Source organism: Panthera onca, chromosome A1 (genome assembly GCF_046562875.1).
Source record: "Panthera onca isolate mPanOnc1 chromosome A1, mPanOnc1 haplotype 2, whole genome shotgun sequence".
Taxonomy (NCBI): domain Eukaryota; kingdom Metazoa; phylum Chordata; class Mammalia; order Carnivora; family Felidae; genus Panthera; species Panthera onca.
Window position 1 is genome coordinate 221,884,514 of NC_138339.1, and position 21,979 is coordinate 221,906,492.

Genomic DNA, 21,979 nt, shown 5'->3' on the forward strand with positions numbered 1-21,979 from the left:
AGATCCAAAAAAAAAAAAAAAAGAGAGAGAGAGAGAGAGAGAGAAAGAGAGAGAGTGTGTGAAAGAGAAAAACATCCCACTACCCCCCACCAAACCACTGCCGCCTCCCGGGTGGAAAAGCGGCCCCCGCCCAGGCGGGCGACCACTGGCTGCCTGGGCGGCGGCGCCGCGCGCTCATTGGTCGCGTGCGCTGTCAGTCAGGGGCGGGCCAGCGCGCGCGCCGCCGCGGGCGGGGGGCGGCGGCAGATCCCGTAAGTCGGGCGGCAGCGTAGTCGCTGCAGCAGCAGCCGCCGCCGCCACATTCAACAGGCAGCAGCGCCGCGGTCGCGCCGCCGGGAGAGCGAGCGGCCCGCGGCGTCCGTCCTCCTTCGGTCCGCAGGCCCTGTCAGCAGGAGTTCGGCGCCGACTGCTGCCCGACCCGGCGACTCTGGCCTGCAGTCCTGCCGGTGCAGCGAATCTGGAAGAGCCTAGATGTTGATGGACCCGCGAAGTTAAGTTCTGGGCTCGCGCTACTACTCCGCCGCGCCTTCCTCCCGGTTTTCGTCGGCTCGAGGCGCCGACCTCGCCCCCCCAAATCTCGGACCGGCTCTTCGCGCCCTCTCCCCCTTGGCTCCCTGTGCTGCTCCCGACCCTTTGGCTCTCCCGCGGTTGGGGGAGGGGTGGGGGTCACCATGGCCGAAGCGCCCCAGGTGGTGGAGATCGACCCGGACTTCGAGCCGCTGCCCCGGCCGCGCTCGTGCACCTGGCCGCTGCCCAGGCCGGAGTTTAGCCAGTCCAACTCGGCTACCTCCAGCCCGGCGCCGTCGGGAGGCGCGGCAGCGAACCCCGACGCCGCCGCGGGCCTGCCCTCGGCCTCGGCGGCCGCTGTCAACGCCGACTTCATGAGCAACCTGAGCCTGCTGGAGGAGAGCGGGGACTTCCAGCAGGCGCCCGGGTCCGTGGCGGCGGCCGCAGCGGCGGCGGCAGCGGTGGCGGCGGCGGCGGCCGCAGCTGCCGCCACCGGGGGGCTGTGCGGGGACTTCCAGGGCCCGGAGGCGGGCTGCTTGCACCCGGCGCCGCCGCAGCCCCCGCCGCCCGGGCCGCTGTCTCAGCACCCGCCGGTGCCCCCAGCCGCCGCCGGCCCCCTTGCAGGGCAGCCGAGAAAGAGCAGCTCGTCCCGCCGCAACGCGTGGGGCAACCTGTCCTATGCCGACCTCATCACCAAGGCCATCGAGAGCTCAGCCGAGAAGCGGCTCACGCTGTCGCAGATCTACGAGTGGATGGTCAAGAGCGTGCCCTATTTCAAGGATAAGGGTGACAGCAACAGCTCCGCGGGCTGGAAGGTGAGTGGCCTCGGGACGCACAGCCGGACTGGGAGGGGGCGCGGGGACTCTGCCTCCACCTGAGGTCGTGGTGAGGCAGATGAGAGGGCGGCTGTGGAAGTTTGCTTGGGCTGAAAGTGCAGGGCACGCGGGCAGCGCGTGCAGGGAAAGCTCGAGAAGCGGCAGATGTGAGTGGTGGGCTTGCCCAGGACCTGTCGGGGGACAGGAATAAGTGTGTGTGCGCGCGCTCAAGTGAGAGTTGGAGCGGGACGGGGAAAAGGGGCTCATTTGGGAATTAGGGAGTGAAAAAAAGTAACGGCAAGAAGTGGACATAAGAGCGAGCCGAAAAGTTCACCGCCAGTGGAAGGAGGAAGGGGTTTACTGGGAGCTGCTCCCCCACGGCCGGCGAGGACTCTTGTCACCGCTTCTTTTACTCCAGGACCTTTAGGGGGTGAGGGCGGCTCCTCTCCGTCGCCGCGACGCGCGTTCCCCCAGCCTTGGGCTGCGCCGAAGAGCCGTTTCCGCCGCACTGGGCGGAGGAGGGCGCCGGGAGGCTCATCGGGGGCCCCGTCGCCGGGGGACCGATCTGTAGGTGGAAGGGACAGGTCGCGAGTCGGCCCTTGGCAGCGCAGTTTTTGGAGGCCGGTGTGCATTTTGCTTTGTTTTGATTTTACCCGAAGTGGCCTCGAGTGCAGGGGGTCGGGCGCGACGAGCCCGAGGTAGTGCATCCGACACGTGCGAAGAGACGGCCACCGCCTGCGGAGCGCGGGCGCCGGGCCGCGCCGGGCGAGCTAAAGTTCAAGTGTGACCCTCGGCGGGGGCGGAGGCGGGAGCGGGAGCTGCGACGGCGAGGGAGGGGCCGCAGGCGTAGGAAGAGAGCGTCTTTAAAGGGCCAGCGCGCTGGGGCGGTGCGCGGTTCCCGGCCCGGCCGCGGGGCTGCGAGGCCAGTACTTCTCTACGCAGGGAAGTGTCCCCAAACTTGGCCTCGCCCATGGTCTGAGGCTTTTACATAGGCACGGGGAGGCTGCCTTGGGTGACCAGAGCTGGGGATGTGTGTACCTTCTTTCTCACTTTGCCGCCTCATTGTTACCGAGCGTGGAGGTACAGATCCCAGAGGCAGGCAGGGGGCTTTGTGACAAGTGTTTTCGGGGAGTCGGAGTGGAGGTGCGCATCAAAGCAGTTTGTAGGGCCGTCCTGCCACAAGAGAGGACCGTAGATGAGGGGCCTCTGGTCCTTTTTGTCTTTCAGAGAGGGAGACCCGGAGAGACGCAGGATGGGGGCAGGTACTTCCCTACTAGGAGACTGAGAAGACCCCGGGGCTCTCAGGAGGAGAGGCTGTGGGGAGGCCTCCCGGGGGTGCATTCTCCTTTGGCCTTCTGAAGCTGACAGTTTCTCGCTGTCCCAGGTGGAGGGATCGATGTGAAAGTTTAGTGGAGAACTTCCTCACTCCTCGGAACTTCTTCCTCACCCCTAATCCTGACTGTACAGCCTAATAAAGATTGATCTTTGCTGCGCAATTGGTTACTCCACGGTTGTTTTACATACACTGTCATGCCTGTGGTTAATGTGTGTCAAAAAGGTTAAGATACTCCTAACGTATTGAGGTTCCTGGAGAAGGAGCTAGGATATTATTTTTTCCAAAGTGTGTTTTAGAGTAAACGTACCACTTAATAATGTCATTACTAGGCGTTAACATGTTATTTTACCAAGTGTTTCAGAAAGGTACAGTGCTTTCTTTTAAGCTTGATATGTATTCTTTTAAGTCACAAAATCAAGATTGTCTGCCAAATCCAATTTTACTTAACATTTGAATTTAAGACCTGACTTGCTCATCTATCAACCCTACTTGAGCTATTTATTTATAAAGCGTTTGCCATTTAAAAAAAAAAAAAACACAAGTTTTTCAAAGTACGGTGTGTACTTACACCATTCTTTTAGGTCCTTGGAAATGGATACAGTCTACTTCAGCTTGCTGGAGTGCCTTTCTTCAAAGATGGAGAAGGGCGATGTTTGGGATTATTTTTAGTTTTGCCTCTCATATGGCCTTAAATCAGATTATTCTTCTTAAACTAGGAATACAACCCAAACTTTCAAGTTAAAAACAAAACAAAGATTCTAAGGCCAAAGCAAACCCCCAACCATTTTTATTAGGTTTTTGTTCTGATTTTTTTTTGCCAAAATGCAATTATAATTTTATTTTTAAAAATACACTTTTCAGAGCTAGAAGAGCAATTAGAATCGTTGGTATCTGTTCACAATTGGAGGCCCAGTGACTGCTCCCAGTGGCAACCAAGTGGGGCTTTGGGAGGAGCGGGCTGCCGTTCTCAAGTGAGTAAATGTTTCAGGTGTAATGAGAGTCCGTTGGTGGAAGTCAGATTACAGCAAGTGCATTTTCACTTTGAGTAAAGGGATATTTTAAGAAGAAAAGAAACAGCCTTAAGTATTCTAAGTCATAACTAGTCTTTTGGTTCGAGTTTTCATAAAAATGAGTTACTTGTTAAAACCAAGTTTTTCAGATTTGAAAGACTCCCTTGATTTAAAGGTTCGTAAAAGGGAGAAATTTTACTATGACTTTTAGCTTTAAAAATCGAGTCCTAAAATGCGAATCAACCAAAACCTAACTATTTTAAAACTTAGGAGAGGCTGCTTTGGAACTAAATATTTCCTGTGATTTACTGGTGGGAATTAGATTGACCCTTTAATTAAATATAGTTGCTCGTGCTTTACTTTCTGGGGCCTGCCTGAGGATTTGAAAGTGGTTTTCATGGACGGAATAGTTGAGAAGGTGTTAAAGAGTTCATAAACTTGTAGTTCCTTAGACACTGGTTATATTTGTGAGATACGCATTTTGTATTTATAGAGATGGTACCTTACGTGTGCTTTACAGTTGTTTTAATATCGGCTATAATTATCATAAGGTTACACTCAAAGTGGAAGCTAAGACTTTTGGAAAACCCAGGATCTTTTAAACCATGTACACTATTTATAAATAGTGAAACTTCATTTCCATGACCTTTTTTTTTTTTTTTTTTTTTTTCTTCCCCTCCCACATAGAAAGCTTTCTAGAGCTTGGGAACTAGTATTGTGAGCTCTGGTTCTGTCCACCACCCCCCCCCTCTTTTTTTTTTAATGGCAGTTTTAAATTGACTCTTGTTTTTTGTTTTGACACTATTTGGAGCACTTCGGTTAAAAGAATGCTTTGACAAGTGAGATATCTCAGATGTTCCTTATTTTGCAATGACATTTCTTTAATTTGGCTTATGAACTGACAGTACTACTCTTTGTGTTTAAAAACTCGTATTTTGTAATTAGGGTTTGTAATCTGCAGGTGAGTTATTTAAATAGCCACAAAGTCCCTAGCACAGGGATGATAGATGCTTTCTTGCTGCAGTCACATTTGATTTAGAGAATGACCTCTTTAAAGGTGAGGCCAGCTTCTAGATTGTTACTGAAATTACCTTAAAAGAAAACCTTTTTTTTACAGTGGGGTGAAAATGTCAATATCTGTATTTGGGGAAGGGAGCATGTGGTAAGAGAATTAAAAATGAGTAAGGGAATTATGCAGCCAAGTGTGATATCATATTTACTAAAGGCTGAAAAAGGTATGTGGGACTGACGTAACAGGTCTTATGGCTGGCATGTTTGTTTTTTTTTTTCCAGAAATTCCAAAATTGATGTCAAGTGTGAATACCTTAATTGATAATTATAAGAATTTTATTTTTATTTTACCTGTGGATTTGTGGCAGATCCTTGGAAGAGAGTGGTGACTTCTATTTTTGACTTTTTTCAGCTTTTATTTTCTTGGGGTGGCAAACATTTGAATACTGGAAAGAAGGCATTTTTAACTCATGTAAATTTTAAAGAAGGTTAAAGTTCATTGAGACAACCTCCCCCCCCCCCCCCCCCCCATTATTGAGAGTCTGTCACATTGGCAGTGGACACAAATGTGGCTAGGATACCATGCACTGCACAGGGAATCTTTTAAGGGGACATATAAACTGGGGAGGAGGGAAAGAATACTCAGTGGTGAGTTAGAATCCCTGACAGGCTGGACATGTTCTCTCTGTCCTTGTGCCTTTTCATCCAGCCTCCTAAACTACAATTCTGTATGATTTTTCTAAGACAGCAGCTGTCTGTATTTGCCTGGAATTTCTTTGGAGAGCCTGAATTATTTGCATTTTTCTAGAACACTCTGCCCTTGGAAACTACCCAGTACCTTGGCATCATGGGAATTTAATCGGCTGGGTTTTTTTTTTTTTTTTTTTCCCCTGCGTGTGCCGTAACTTTGGGGCTTCCTGGAATCCTCTTGGAGAGGCAGGATAAACCCCATGGTGATTAGAGCAGTTTGTAGTTGTACTGAGCCTTGGAGCATTGAGTGAGCAAAGTGGATTTAGCCCTGCGTCTCCGCAGTTCAGCATTTGCCTCGGCCTTCTTAGTAACAGCTTGCAGAGACTTGCCTTTGCCCCATCCCCTGGGACCTTCCTTGGGTTAGATAACCACCTTTTCTTGGTGTGTACAAAATTCTGAAGTTGGTATGGGCTGCTCCTCAGTTGTCAAACAGGATTGGATGAACTTGAGAAAGTGTTTCTTTTGGTGTCTGAGGGGGTGACGGTTTGTGTCCCAGTGGATATGCTGTATATAAGTGTACCGAAGCCTGGAAGAATTGTCCCTTTTTGCTAATTCTTGATTAAGACTAACAGAACTCAGTGGCACATAAATTCTTTGCAGAAAATTACTGCTTGTTATTTGTGGTCTTCTAAGGAACATATGAAACAAGAAAATGGATTTTTGTACATTAGTGATTTCATATGGTTCAGTTTTTAACATCCACCCTCCTATTGGCATCCCACTCCACTGTCTACCTATGGTTTATAAATTTGTGGGTTAAGCACTGCAAATATTGAGGCTTGGTTTGAATTATTCTTGCCACTTGGAAAGCTTTGGGGCTGCTTTCCCTTTTTTTTTTTTTTTCCTCTTTTTCATTCATCCTCATGTAGCTTTGACATAAGCTGTTAAAAAAAAAAAAAGCAAACTATTTTTGATATTGTGCCAAATAAGATTAGAAAGCTAAATCTGCAATCCCTTTCCAGTTTATTATTTGGTGAATTTTCACCTTGATGCATTATTAATATTAAATAAGGACATACATTCAATATGTGTCCTTTATTTCAGGCCATATTTATTACAAAAAAAAAAAAAAAACGAGATGGGACTGTGTGATGAGCTTCTATACCCCCGATTTTTGGTTTCTCATGATTGCTTGAGCTTGTAGTCTTTACGGTCAGAGTTCACCAAGGCTGGCAGGGGAGTGTCTAAGCCTTCCATTTTCTCAGTTTTCCGTTGACCACCCCCTCTGTAGAAATCCCTTTATTGGAGACTGGGTTACATTGGACTGTCTTCATCCCTCCCCTGCTTTCATACTGCTTTCTCCTCCAGTTGGTTCATTCATTTTTTTCTTCTGTGCTCAATCCTAAAGATAACCTCAGGACTAGTTGTGGACTTTTTCTCTGGCTCTTTCCTAGGTAACTGACTCCATCTATTGTCCTGTGTCTCCAGTTACTTTAAAGGCCATAAGTGTCCCACTTTCACCTCAAATTGAACATGTCTAAACCCAAGCACGCCATATTTCCTCTTACTCTCAGATAAGGTTCCCATCTTGAGTTCCCTGATTCGGTTAATAGTCTGGTTAACCTTTTCCTAGTTTTCAGACTTGGATGCCCTTTTCAGCATATTCTTCTCATGCTTTTTGGTGTCCCCAAGTCTGTCAGCTCTTCTGTCTCAGTCTCTTGAGACATTCTTTTCACGACTTCCACTCATTCCCCTAGGTTAGGCCTCTTATTTCAGGTCCAGACCATCCTGTCCCCAGCACTTGGATCATCTTGTGCCTCTACTGCAAGTTCTGAAAATTTTGCTTAGTCTGCAAAGCTCATGTCCTTTCCACCAACTTCCAGTCTTGGTTCCTGCCTGAAGGCATTTTTGCCTTCTCTTAGTGAATGTCTGGTGATTTCTTAATTCATGTTGCTGTATATTGTAATTTGACTTTAATGTCTGCATGTTATATCATGTCCGTTATATAGTAAATATGTGGTTGGGAAGAAATTTTTTCTTGAACCATGGGTCTTTTATATTTCAGCTTTCTGTGTGTTCAAAATGTGATAATGTTTTTATTAGTATTACTAAAGAACAATTATTATTTTCCACAGATGGTCACGGTATTTTTATTATTTTTTTCTATTTGTTGAATAATTATTGTATACAAGATGTCGTATTAGATGCATCTGAACGATAGAAAAATGATTCGAATGTGATCCTGTAGGCAGGTTAGGTATGGCACATAAATCAGTGTAGTTAGTCCACAGTAGGGAGGGTTAAGTGTCTTTGAGAAAAATGGAGTTCTGTGTTGGCTATTGAGGTGGACCTTGCAAATGGGATGTTAGTCTCCCAAGATTTCATTATAAAATTTTCAAATGTTCAGCAAAGTTGAAAGAATTCTACATTGAACATCTGTATACCTGCCATCTAGTTTCTACTTACTATCATTTTATTATACTTGGTTTTATCAAGTAACTATCCATTGGCATATCCACTTTTCTATATATCAGATAATTCTTTAAATTGATTTTCAAAATGATGAACTGGCATTTATAAAGGCGTGAAAATAAGGGAAGCATCAGTTTCTCTGAGTAATGGCTATATGACACACAGGAAGTTTAAAAAGTATAGGGTAGAATATCGTCAGATGGAAATTGAACTTTATATGTATTAGAACAAATTTTTCTATGAAATTATATGTTTTTATAATATAAGAAGTTATGAAAATAGGGTCACATTTTCAGTTTTAAAAATTCAATTTTGTAGAAATGTTCCTGTGAATATAGAAACCCATGGAATGCAAGTAAAGCCAGTGTACTGCATTGGGTTTATTTTTTTTTTTTTAAATTTTTTTTTCAACGTTTTTTATTTATTTTTGGGACAGAGAGAGACAGAGCATGAACAGGGGAGGGGCAGAGAGAGAGGGAGACACAGAATCGGAAACAGGCTCCAGGCTCCGAGCCATCAGCCCAGAGCCTGACGCGGGGCTCGAACTCACAGACCGCGAGATCGTGACCTGGCTGAAGTCGGACGCTTAACCGACTGCGCCACCCAGGCGCCCCGTGGGTTTAAAATTTACATGCAGAATTTGATAATGGAACATGGCACATATTACATAATTGACTTAACATGCAGAGTAGGTATTTCCAAAATATTTAGCTTTTTGCTTGGTCTGTTCCTTAAAACTAACCTTCAGGGGCGCCAGGATGGGCCGTGGATGGAGCATGCAACTCTTGATCTCTGATCTTTGGGTGGTGAATTTAGTTGAATTTGAGCCTCACCTTGGGGGTAGAGTTTACTTAAAAAGACAAATAAACAACAAAACCTAACCTTCATACTGTCCTGTCCTGGGAGCAGAGTGATTTAAATAAAGAAGGGTCATTGTTGAGCATAATTCTTGTGTTTTTGAAAAAACAGAAATTCCTTTTTTTTTTAGATCATTATTTGAAATATTGTGAAGAACCTTTATACCATTTTCCATAATGGCTGCACCATTTTACATTTGCACCAAAAGTGCATTAGGTTTCCCTGAAAAAAGAGAAATTCTAAAGTTGGAGTCAGCAATCTCAAAATATACTTAGGGCAATCATGAAGAAAATTTATATTGGCTTAAAAAGATGCTTTCAGATTTAAATGTCAGTTCTAATATTGCATTAGCTAAATCCTAGAAATCCTCGATAGCTTTCTCATTGTAGTTTGTCTTTACTCACTAACCTTGTATAGGAATGAATGTTATAATGAGATTGTTCAGTGGATCCAGAGGAAGTTAAATCTGGATAGGCTAAACCCAAAACTGATGTCAGGCCGATATATAACTGAATGCATTCCAAATACTTGTGAGTGAGCCTGGCTAGCTCATGGAGAACCAAAAGATTTATGTAATAGAAACTGTACTGTGGCATAGCAAAAAGGCACAGATACAGATCTTTAAGCTTATTGGCCATGTTAGAAATAACAAGTGTTGGAGAAATGTAGAAAGCTATTTTGCTAGTATGTACATATTTGTGGTAGCAGACAGTATCATTTAGAAGGTGTCTTACTTTGGGGACAGGGAAACAAAAACAGATGAAGAAAGAGCTCACTTGGAGGAATTATTAAATTTGTAAGTTACCTAACACATGGACAAAGTAGCTTTCACAGCACACCAGGATATCATGCTTGTGTGATTGCTAGTGATCAGAAACACTAGGAAACAGTATGTAATTGGCCAGTCTGATTTTTTCCCACTGTTAATGTTTGTGGATCCAGTGAGGTTCAGAATTGCCACTCATCTTTGAGAGATATGTAAAACATCTTCATCCGATAACTTATGTCTTATCTTAGTTCTGATTTTGAAGGGGAGAAGTGTAGGCTTATTCCTAGGCTTCTCTCCTGGGAGGAGAGGCAGAGTCAATTTGTAGATCTGTGGGAGGACCGGTCATTTTTTCTAAGGTAGCCTGTCCCCTGTGGACACTACGTCACATGGGTTCTTCAGTTCTTAGGGCTGGTGGGTGGCACATCTGTCTTAGAAGAGACACCTCTAAAGCCTGTGCTGCATTGGTCTGCACCGCAGCACCTGTGACCTGGGATGTGCTGTTACCACTGACAACCCACGCTCCTCTTACACACTGCTGCTGGGCAAAGACACGAAGTCTCAAGACTGCCACCTTTTTGAGTGTGACCTGGTTCCAACATCTCTAATGTGGATCCTTGAGACCTAACAAAATCTTACTCTGCCTTAACTTTTCGCCTTAGATGATATTGGTCTTAAGTTACAGAAGTGACCCTCATGCTAAATCCTGTGACCTTGAAGGGTGTGGAGCTGCTGCTTAACTCCCCTGAGTAAAGCAGTGCTGTTATGTGAAAGAGGGTGGGAAGAGAGTGTGGCCCGTTTTCTTTTTGTGTGATTAAACACATTTCTTGGATAAATAGATTTTTCTCAATCGCCATTCCTCGCAGATCTGGAAAATGGGTCATGGTTTTGTGAATGTCTTATATTAGAGATTCGATATGCAGCAGAGTTGGAAAAAAATGTTTTTCTCTTTACAACCCTGATCCTGAAGTTGTTCTAGAACTGCTTTCGCGTGGCTGGTGAGAGGCCTCCTGTTACTGGTTTGCTGAGCTAACAGTTTGAAAGGAGCTAAGCAAACCTGACATCAGGAAGGGAGGGGAGGGGACCTCCGTGGCTGCATTTATTTTATAACTGCAGTAGGAAAGTCTCGAAGAGCATGATTAACCCTCTGAGTCTTGTTTGGGTTCTAGCCAAGAGAGAAGGTCTAATGGAGGAAGGAGGAAGATGAGAACCAGCTTGGATTATGTGGGAAGATAAAGATCTTTTCGGTATCTCTCAAATAGTTATTTGAGGCCCAGAGGCATTTAACTTTGCCTCCTCAGTTCCTCCCCAGCCCCCATAGTAGTTTTTCTTTTGCTTTTAGTAGACTCTGTGCCCACCGTGGGGCTTGGACTCCCAAACCCTAGATCACGAGTGACATACTATATTGACTGACTCAGTCAGGTGCCCCCAGCTTTCCTTTTTTAACTTAGAAAATTAGTGCTTTTCCTCTACCAGTTCCATACCCCAGGAGCTTGCCATGCAGGTGTCTTGAGGGAAGACCCATCTTGTCTAGGTGAGAAATCCCTGCATACAGAATGGGAGGGTCTTTATCTTTTCAGTGGTGGTGAGGGTAACTGGGAAAAGAAAAGGGCTTACTCTACATTCCGTATTTGAAAAGAAATGTATTTGGATTTCAAATGTAATTTGGAGAGTGAAATTATAATGAATTACATAATTCCTAGGCTTGTAAATATTACATGTCCTTCAAAGCTTGAAAACAAAATAACCACATAAATATTTGGGAATGGTCTATACAAGTAAATATCAAATACTTCAGATAGTTCGTTTGCTTGGAAGCAAGGTCAAAGGAAATGGTTTGCATATGGTTTAGCTAGAGGCTCTTATTTTGGCAGATTCTTGAGGTAGTGACAGTCAAATGTGGATTTTATTGTACTATTTTGACATAAGAGGAATTTTTTTCCTGTTGTTCTCCTATAACCTTAAGTGTAGGTTGCATCAGGATAAATGCATCAAGATAGTACCTTCAGTCATCCTAATTTTGTATCAGAGATGACGTAGTTTCTTGAGTTTGTGATATGTAATTTGGAGAATCATCAATTTGTCCCACCAGTGAGGGTTCAGCGTCAGTTTCAGCCCACCATACTGTGACTGAATGTAGGAGAACCCTCCTACTTTAAGGCAAGCGTTATATCACCTGTCTGCATCTGGAGACCTCTTTCCCTGTCTCTCACCCTGCAGGGCCAGCTCTGAAGGGGGGAGGGGGAGAGGCTGAGAGGAACTTGCCGAACTTGTAAATATCACTAAGGTTGTTTGTGTACTGGGTACCAAGCTGGTTGCATTTCTCTAAACTTGAATGTAAACCTTTTCTCTCTGGATGGGTAGATATGCATGCCGTCATGAAATTTACATGCAATGAATGTGAAAGCTTCCTGTGGGCCATCCTGCTGAGAGAATTTTATGTAACCTGTGCAACTTGAATTGGTCTCTCCTTCAACCTTTTAGAATTTAACTTTCTATTTTTAGTGTCCCATTATTACATTTGCATACATTGAATGTGAAAGATTCCTATACTTTCTTCTGTTACCTGTGTGCCCCAACTGGTTTCTTGAACCTCTTAGAATTCATGAAATAGAATTAATTATATAGGGTCTAGATTTATATTTATTTTGTATTTGTATTAAGACACGGGCTTTCAGATTATTTTTTTGTTGCTGTTGTTAACACTGATCTTAAACACAGTATTTGATGGGTTTACATTTTAGAAGAGCTCACCAAATGGTTTTTATTGCTTTTTTTGTTCTCTTCTGAAGTACTTAGGACAATTAAAAAATTAATGCTAAGGAAATTTTTTAGGGTTAAAAATTCCTGTAATGAGGTGTGTTTTGATGTGATTTGCATCATCTTTTTTGCCTCTATAATGGATACTTCGCCAGCTGTGATCACTCTGCTTTGTAGTAGCACTGTAATATATCCCTGTATTCCCGGGATGTTTTCTGTAAGGTGCTTTATATTTCTAGAAATGCCATTTTGATATCTTTGCTAGTTACATGGAACATAACTAAAAACCAAACAAAACACCAAGATTTGGGGTTACTGAAATAGAAATTTAGAAGCATGGTTGTCACAGCTTTAAGAATTACCGTGCCCACACTTTGGTGTCTAGATGGTTCCCTGTATTTCAAGGCTAGTCCCCACGCTGTCTGTATCCATCTTTTCAGAGTTTATAGCCTGAGTTTCTCAGTGTGGTGTCTAACTCAGAAGTAAATATTCTTTGTAAAAAAATTTTTTTTAAGTTTATTTATTCTGAAGGAGAGCGTGTGCATGAGGGGCAGAGAGAGAGGGGGAGAGAGAAAATCCCAAGCAGACTCTGCACTGTCAGTGCGAGGAGGCCGATGCGGGGCTCAAACCCGTGAACCCGTGAGATCATGACCTGAGTGAAAACTAAGACCAGGCGCCCCCAGAAGTAAATACTCTTGAGTCATCTTTCCAGGTTATTGAGTCTCAATAACTCAATTGAGTTTCATTTAATAAGTAGTTTGGATATTAAAGTTTGTACCATTTCATTCCTTAGTGTGATTGCTTTATTTTTGCTTTATTTTGAGCTAAAGATGGAGAATATGGGGGAGAGACAGAATAAAATGTAGAGAATATTATATTGATACATGCGTAGCTCACATTTATGCTGATCATTTCTGCTCCACCAACTATGGGAGGTTGCATGTTTGAAAGTCAATTTCAGAATTCATTACCATTCCATTGCATGCCTTATAAATTCTATTTCTAAGAAAAAAAAATTAAAATAATGACTTACACCATGTGATCCTGTCGAACAGCGTAAATGATTTTGGGTTATATCAAGTGCTGAATGTATTCATAGAAAGGCCCTGCTTAATTTCTTTTGTGATGAAATTATGTAGACCTTTTAATCAAAGACAGACTGTTGATGGCCATGGTTCTTAGACTAACCATGACTTCCGCCTGTGTTTATATAAAAGGCAAGAAGAGAAAAAGGAAAACACATTCAATCACGGAAGTCAAGAGCTGAGATCATTCTACTGGGATTGACAGCTCAGGGCTTCCAATTAAGCCTCATTCACACTTTCCACCCCCATTTGTGTTTCAAATAACTTTTAAAGAGGACTGGGAGGAAGAAGTAAAGAAGTCCAAGCATAAAATGAAAACTAAACATCTCAGATTCTAAAGTAATGCATCAGAGGGATTCCTTTCCTGTCTAAATTCTTTGTGATCCTTAACTGTGAATATACCCCTGGGATTTGAAATGGCGAGCCCTCCCTTTAGTCACATGCCCTGTTAAGCATGTTTCTGAGGAGGCTTGCCTAGACTGTTTCAGGGACTCACTTAAAACAAAATGACATTGAATTTTATTAAGCAAACTTTTCAGTCCGGGTCTTGCCTTTTGCACAAAATCTCATCTCTCCTGGTGAGGTCTCCCTGCTCCCTGGGGCTGCTGTTGCGTTACTCTGGCCTGAAACAAGTTGGCGGCCGCTTTGCTGCAGACCCGCACGGGGCCCACAGGTAAGAGTCATAAGAGCGTCGACTTGTTAGACCACACCAGTTTTGCAGATGGACTGAAATGTCATCAGGACAGCCTTCCTGTGTGGGCATAAAAACTTTTGAATTTAATGCCTTTTCCGACTTTCATCAGGTCATAGCTTTTGGATTTATAGTTACTCTTTCTGGCTATAAATATATTAATAGTATTTTTCTTTGGCCAAATATGGGGCATGACCTTTGACATCCTGCCTGGCCATGCCTGGGAATTTGACATCCTTCAATTTGGATAGAATTCCCTTGCTTTGTTTCCTGTGATAGTGTAGGGAGTACACATTTTGGCTCTTTCAACCAGAGGTAGAGGAAGACAGGAAAAAAATAAAATAAAATTGGAACACACAAAGAGGGTATTAATTATCTCTGTTGGGTGTGGTTCAACACTGGCATGCTTCTGTAGGAGCCTGAACCTACAAAATAATTTAGCTAGTGCAGAATATTAAGAAAATACTATAATGATACTTAGTTTTGTTTTCTGTGATCTGGGTCTAATTTTTGAATAGTTTGACATGTTAGGGTCTTTGAACTCTTGCATTTAAGTACACATGGTAGAAAGAAAATGTGACTTTTTGTGATGCTTTTATGTCCTAAGTATGCCACTGACAGCACAGAAAGCTGCGAAAAAGAACATACATGAACTTCTCCTGAGTCAGGGAATGTTTTGCTCTTACTAAGTTTACAAATGTGTGATTGTGTACTGAATCACCAGGAGTCAGAACCACCATCAGAAATGATCCCCAGTGAATTGTCATCAGATTCAAATGTCTTAAAAGTTTGATGAGGTGGAGAGAAATGTGGAAGCCAGAGTTTTGCAGTGTTTACCTTTTGAGAGTGACAAAAGTTAGCTTTTGCCTTAACTGCTTTAAACAGAAAATCACCATCTATTAATGACCACCCCCCTCATTTTAATAGGTTTATTTTTTGTTCATTAATTTTCTCATTTCTCATCTGACGCTGATAGCTGGGGTAGATTAGTTAAAAACGTGGCTTGGAGGGAGTCTCTCTGATCTGTTCTCAGTTATTCCCTAAGTGAAGAATGCCACATAGTCTGCTGAGCTTCTGAGGGTACAGATCTAAATGACTTATGTTAAAAGTGTCTTTTTGATCATCCCCTACTCCCCCTCCATACTTTGTCATTTCTTCGGTTTCTTTCTCATTTTCAGCCCCCTGGTTTATTCAATTTGAATAAATTTCTCCAACCTATTAATGTAAATCAGGTGAAAAGTTTCTTCAGAGGTTATTGCTGGTTACCGGTGCAGTTTTACTTTATCACCACAACCCTATTGTATTAACTACTGCCATTGGCAATGGTCTCTAAATTATTAATAGATACAATCCCATTCACAGGGATTTACAAGTAGATTTAATGTCTCACATTGTGTAGAAGTTACCTTAAACTGTTTGTATTCCCATTTATTTCCTTGTTGTTGAGTTTGGGTTTGGGCCTTCAAGTTTATTAAACTTTGTGTACCAGAAGGCATGATGAATCATGGAGTATCATTTATTTATTTAACTGTATTTTTAAGCATAATCTCAAGATTTAAAACTACCACCTGATATGGAAGCCTCTGCTTGGCCATTGTGAGATACTTGAGAATCTGTTGCTTCCCACATTGCTGTAAAGTTTATTTCTATATTGACCCCGTGTGTTCGCCTGTAATTCCCCCTTCTCCTGCCCCCTGGCTTGCTTCTGGTTCTGGTTTTGGGAGTCACCTGGAATTGGCTCAGTTTGTTTCCTCTTCAGGTATGCGAAGCCAGTTTCTACAGCTAACCAGTATTCTTTTCCCGGCTAACCGGTTTTAACTCTTTAATCAACCTTTCAGAGGACTTAGATTTCTATGTGTTGACAAAACACAGAATCCCAAACCTGGTTTTTCTTTTTTTTTTAACAATTTTTTTTTTTTTTTAACATTTATTCATTTTTGAGAGACAGAGCACAAGTGGGGAGGGGCAGAGAGAGAGGGAGACACAGACTCTGAAGCAGGCTGCAGGCTCTGAGCTGTCAGCACAGAGCCCGACGTGGGCTGGAACTCAGGAACCTCCAGATCGTGACCTGAGCCTAAGTTGGATGCTTAACCGACTGAGCCACCCAGGCGCCCCAAACCAAACCTGGTTTTTCTGTTATGGGTGGGGAGTGACCAGTGGAGTACACAGTGGGGTCGGGTCGGTCGTGCCCTTGTCCAGGGACACTGTGCTTCTTGAAAGGTGGCCTGAGAAAACCTGTCCTAGTTTCTGGATGCTGTGTCACCCTTTGACACAGAAGAGCTGTGAAAGAGCGTAGGGCCATAGGGGCCTGTGCTGATTCTAAGCACTGTCTGGAGGATGGTAGTATTGTGCTTTACGGGAGCAAGTTCCACATTAAGCAACACCCATAGAGAAGAGAGTAACTGAGGGGAGTAAGCTAAATGGAAACAACTTTGTGTATTTTCGTCTTTAAGCTAAAAAAACCTGTGAGTATGTGTTTGTCTTAAAAGATATTTTTACTAACCTTAGTTTGTGCTGGTAAATAGACAAGGGGGGAAGGAAACAGCTTCTCCCTGCATAAGATAGTCTGGATGTATAGACGTAAATTTCCACTGAATCTGCACCATCAGATCCATCCCATTATGTGATGTATAGTTAACCTATATTTGACTTTTGGGAAGAGAGAACCGTACCAAGGGATAAGATGAGGAATTATAGCCATATCAGTGTTAATTCTAGGTGCCTTTTATTTTCAAGTAATCTCTGTAACCCAGTGTGGGGCCTAAACTCCTCACCTCCAGATCAAGACTTGCATGCTCTTTTGACTAAGCCAGCCAGGCGCCCCTCTAGGTGCATGTTGTCATCACTTGTTTTCACTGAACTAAAAGTGTATCTTCATGCTGTTCAGTGGCGAATCTCGAACTCTGTAGGCATAATCAGGCTTAGCAGATTTTGTAGTCTTTCCGCTCCATCTGTGTTAAACGTGGAAATTATTGACTTGGTGATGGGTGGTGTTGGCTGACTTCACATTCTGACATGTCTCTACATTACCATAGTCTCTACGTTAGTAAAAGGAGTTAAAAATCTCCGGATTGCATGGTTTTTGTGCCTTGATGAGGATGATCAGGGATGCCATCCCTGTGTTCTGGGTGAATAATTCCATAGACATTTTATCTGTTGGTTACAGAGATTTGACTCTGTCAGTCCAGGCTTATGGAGCTGGGTTCTCCAGCTCCTGTACACCGCTTGGGAAGCGTCTGAGCCAACCCTGCATGTGTGACCTGGTACATGCTTTGGGACCCACGCACATCTTACATCAACCTCATTGGATTGGGTACTCATCCTCTTTCTGTTTTCTCATTGCCCTCTCTCCCTTCGTCATCATCTCCCCAATACCTCCTACCACTTTTCTTCCTGTTCAGAGCAGTAAAATCCCTGCTCTCCTTGTCAGTCTACATGGAAACTTGGCCTACTTACCTGGCTTCCTTTGGGCTGAGCTAAGATGGGAAAGGAAGACTAGTCCTGTCTTGATCGCAAAATGTTGGGGATGTGTGTTTCAGTTTCCTTCTGCCTCGGTTTTCCCACCTGTAATTTTGGACAGTGATGATTGGCCAGCCAGTGCTAGTGTCTACAAAACTTGTTTGGAGATCTTCGGTTAGATATATTTTCTAACACCCCTGGGAAGATGTTCTTAGATCACCAGCATGTTTGAGAACTGATTCTCATCAGAATTCCCTCTAACATTGGCTTTTTATATTGCCTTCGTGAGCCTCTCCCAGGTTTGTGATTTTGCAGTAAATATTAGGATCCCTGGATTCTGTTTTTAGATTGGTAACCAGATAATTCATATTTAGATAAGTCACATCACTGCTCTATTAACTTCTTGATCTGTAAAGTGGGGTTGGTGATACCAAATGGAGGTGTTCAGAGCAGGAGCTATATAATTATGCGGTATCACACATTTTAGCATTAGCCAAAATTCTTGGCCTTAAAATTCAAAGCAGCTAAGCATCTGGGGCTTTCATATTTTTATTTATGGGCTTGGATTATGTAGAATATTTTGAGATAAAAAGCACAGATCAGAACCAAAGAGAGAGCCAAAATACCTATCTTTCCTAATAATGCTGTAACAGGTTTGATAGGGACATTCTGAAAGACTTGTTTTGTGTTTTGGAAGAGCTTCTGATAGCATGGGAAAATACCCAGCAACATGGGAAAGCAGAATATAAAATTGTATGTAAACTGATCTGACTGTATGATATATCTTTCAGTTTCAGATCATGTGAAATATCTGGAAGGAAATATCTCCAGATGTTAATGGTGGGTCGTATTTGGATTGTATAAATATAAGTAATTTATTTTTAATTTTATTTTTAAAAAATTTTTTAAATATTTATTTTTGAGAGAGAGAGAGAGAGAGAGAGAGAGACAGACAGAGCACGAGTGGGGGAGGAGCAGAGAGAGAGGGAGACACAGAATCTGAAACAGGCTCCTGGCTCCGAGCTGTCAGCACAGAGTCCAACGCGGGGCTCAAACTCACAAACCATGAGGTCGTGACCTGAGCGGAAGCCAGATGCTCAACCAACTGAGCCACCCAGGCGCCCCTATTTTTTCTTTATTTTTGACTGACTTCTCACATTTTCTCAGATATATATTTTTTTTTAATTTTTCTTTTTTTTTTTAACGTTTATTTATTTTTGAGACAGAGAGAGACAGAGCATGAACAGGGGAGGGGCAGAGAGAGGGAGACACAGAATCTGAAACAGGCTCCAGGCTCTGAGCTGTCAGCACAGAGCCCGATGCGGGGCTCGAACTCACGGACCATGAGATCATGACCTGAGCCGAAGTCGGACGCTTAACCGACCAAGCCACCTAGGCGCCCCAGACTTTTCACATTTTAAGCAACAAACACATTAGAAGCATTTAAAGTTTTTGAAATGAAAATGAACTTTGTGGTTTTCCATTCCTATTTGAGAGAGAATATTGGATTAAAGCAAGTGTTGATTAGTTATACTGTTTTTTTTTTTTTAATTTTTTAAATGTTTGTTTATGTTTGAGAGAGAGAGTACGAGCAGGGGAGGGGCAGAGAGAGAGGGATACAGAATCTGAAGCAGGCTCCAGACTCTTGAGCTATCAGCACAGAGCCCGATGTGGGGCTCAAACCCACGCACTGCAAGATCATGACCTGAGCCAAAGTCGGACACTTACCCGACTGAGCTACCCAGGCGCCCCTGATTAGTTACACTATTATAGGGAGGAGAAGAGGACTGGAATTAGACTTTATGTTTATTACTTAATTACATAAACATACCAGGTAGGTATTGTTGCTATCTCCATTTTTTAATTATTATTTTTTAAAGTTTTTATTTATTCATTGAGGCAATCACTATACCTAGCATGGGCTCGAACTCGTAGCCATGATCGAGTTGCATGCTCCTTGGGTTGAGCCAACCAGGTGCTCCTCTATCCCCAGTCCTTAGATTAGGAAGCTGAGGCACAAAGTTAATTTGCCCAATGTCACATAGTAAGTGGTGGAACCAAGAGGTCAGTGGGTTATCATTGCAGATCTCAGGTTCTTAACCACTTCACTGTACTACATCAGAGAGCATGATTACCTTTGGAATCTTGGAGGAAAAAACTAGGACTTCAATTTAAAGTTGGAAATACAAAGGCAGAATAAAATTAATGGATAAATGATAAGTTAATTAACAGAATCTAAACGGTTAATGCACATACTGGCAGTCCCAAGACAAATTCTGTCGGCCCATCCAACTAGTTAACTAGATTCTTAAAGATGACAAAGTACGTTGATATAGAAAACCTTTGGGCTAGTGGATTTTCTGTACCTCTGAGGAGAGGAGGGAGTGCATTTGTAGTGATGATTAATGAGTGGTCGGGAGGGGCTGACCAAGTGACCTAGACATGGCTTACGGTATGGCCAAAAGGAGGTGCCCCGTGTTCTCAGTATGTGGATGAGTGGACTCCATCTAGTCTCTCGTACTATGGGCTCTGTAACTCCCTCCACACACTGCTTAGGAAGAAAAGTACTTCCTTTCACAGGGAGATAGACTTGGCTTGCTGATGCTCTTTGGTTGACAAATAGAACAAATACCCATTTGGACAAAAAAAAAAAAAGACTGCTCTTGGTGTGAGCTTAAGCTTCAGAAAGATTATTGTGTCCTCACTTAAGGGGCAAGGATGAGGTAAAGTTCTTAATTAAGCTGTCATCCAAACTTTGCTAAGTGCTGGTTAGTCTTCTTACCATTTGGCCGTATCTCCATTGCATGGGTAGGAAACTAAGGCCAAGGAAGGCCTTGTGCTTGCTCCAGACCATCCTCCTGGCATTGTAGGAGTTGCAGAATGCCAAACCTGCCCTTCTTGCTAGATCATCAGTTGGCCTGTATAACTCCTGGGATTTCCCTTGTTTAGAGAAAGTCTTTTGGTTTTGTTTTGCAAGATGCATGGAGAGAGTAGCGTGGTTCAGAGGCAGTGATAGTCTGGGCTTCAGAGTCAGGTGCTACTTACTTGTTTTTGGATCCTGCTTTCAAAGAGTGTTCGTTCCTATATAGCCCTTGAGAAATCATGTCAGCCTACAGCGATTCTTTCTTTGAACTGCTTTTGTATGTTCCTTGTATGAAGTGGTGGCATTTTAGATTTTCCTGAACAAATAGTTCATAATAGGTGGACAGGATTTGTGCCAATTTAGCATGAGATTATGTAGAAGATGATTAATATTTTTTTTATTAAAGTGATATGTGTTTAAGTTAAAGGGCTCCTTTGGGTCAATAAGTAATGTTTGGAACCTTGAGTCTTGTCACCAGATTTATTCAATCTTGTTGAACTTAGAACTTTGGACAAGTTAATACCTAGGTATAGGTTTCTTCATCTCTAAAATGAGAAGAATACTTCCTGGGATGGCTGTGAGGGCCAAGAGATTGGGGTTGCTGCATAAGACAGAGGGTGCTGTCTCCCGTGTCCTCCATCCATTTTATTTGCAGAGATTTTTCAGGTAGAAGGCAGAAAGGAAAAAAATTGTAAGTATTTCTACATTCTTATACAAAAGTCTAGGCCAGTGGTTCTCAACTGGGGAGGATTTTGCCCCCCTGCCCCGGGCACATTTGGCAATTGGGGAAACACTTTTGGTTGTCAGAATGGGGTGGGAGGGGGTCACTACTGGCCTACAGAGGAGAAAGGCCAGGGTTGCTGCTGAACATTCAGCAGTGCTAAGGACAGCCCCCAGCAGAATGATCTGGCCTCAAATGCCAGTACTGCTGAGGCTGAGAACAACACCAGGTGACCCATAAGGTAGATGATTTATATACTTAATTGGTTATGGTTCATGAATGTTGTGAGTTAGGTTTAGAGGCTTAGATTTTAGTGAACGGTGCTAAATTCACTATGAATTTGTAGAGGTTTCTTCTATTCTAGAAATTAAGACCAAAGCCACTTTTCTTAGTAATACTAGAATGTACATTTTCTTTGCAGCTTCTTAGGTTTATGTTCAGTTTATTGAATGTCAGACTGCTCATTTATTAATGTCTAAGTGAGATTTGTTATTACCTATGTGACAAGACAATTATACGTGCACATATGTGGTTGTATAAACACGAACTAGTTAAATTGTAGAGTCTTCTCCTGCAGATTACTCCCAACGTGGACCAAGGCTTTGTGATGTCATTGGGAAAACTCTGAGGGGACTTTGTCCTGGGTAGTTTTATTAGAAAAGTGGAGCTTTTCTACATTTTGCTGTCAAATCATATAGCTGGTACATCCAGCCTTGTTATCCTGTCCCATACCTATCTCTCATGTGGGCAAATAGTTTGATGTTGAAGAGCTATTGTCAAATCCTAGATTGTAAAGGAAACTTTTCCTAATTAAGTCTCCAATCTTAATACAGTGAGTGTTTTACTTGGTACAGTACTTTTGCAACTTTATTTTTATGACCCTAGGTGCTTGGCATAATACATACAGTAGGCATTTCCACTGATGTATATATACC

General features: G+C 43.0%; 1 protein-coding gene across 1 annotated transcript in view; it reads left to right on the plus strand.

Moving 5' to 3' along the window:
- Window positions 1-234: 234 nt before the first annotated feature.
- Window positions 235-21,979, plus strand: part of FOXO1 (forkhead box O1) — a 94,663-nt gene continuing 72,918 nt past the window's right edge. Inside the window, exon 1 of the mRNA XM_060637283.3 lies at window positions 235-1,322. Within this exon, the coding sequence (XP_060493266.1) occupies window positions 672-1,322 (651 nt within the window). The 5' untranslated portion in view covers window positions 235-671. The remainder of the gene's footprint in view (window positions 1,323-21,979) is intronic.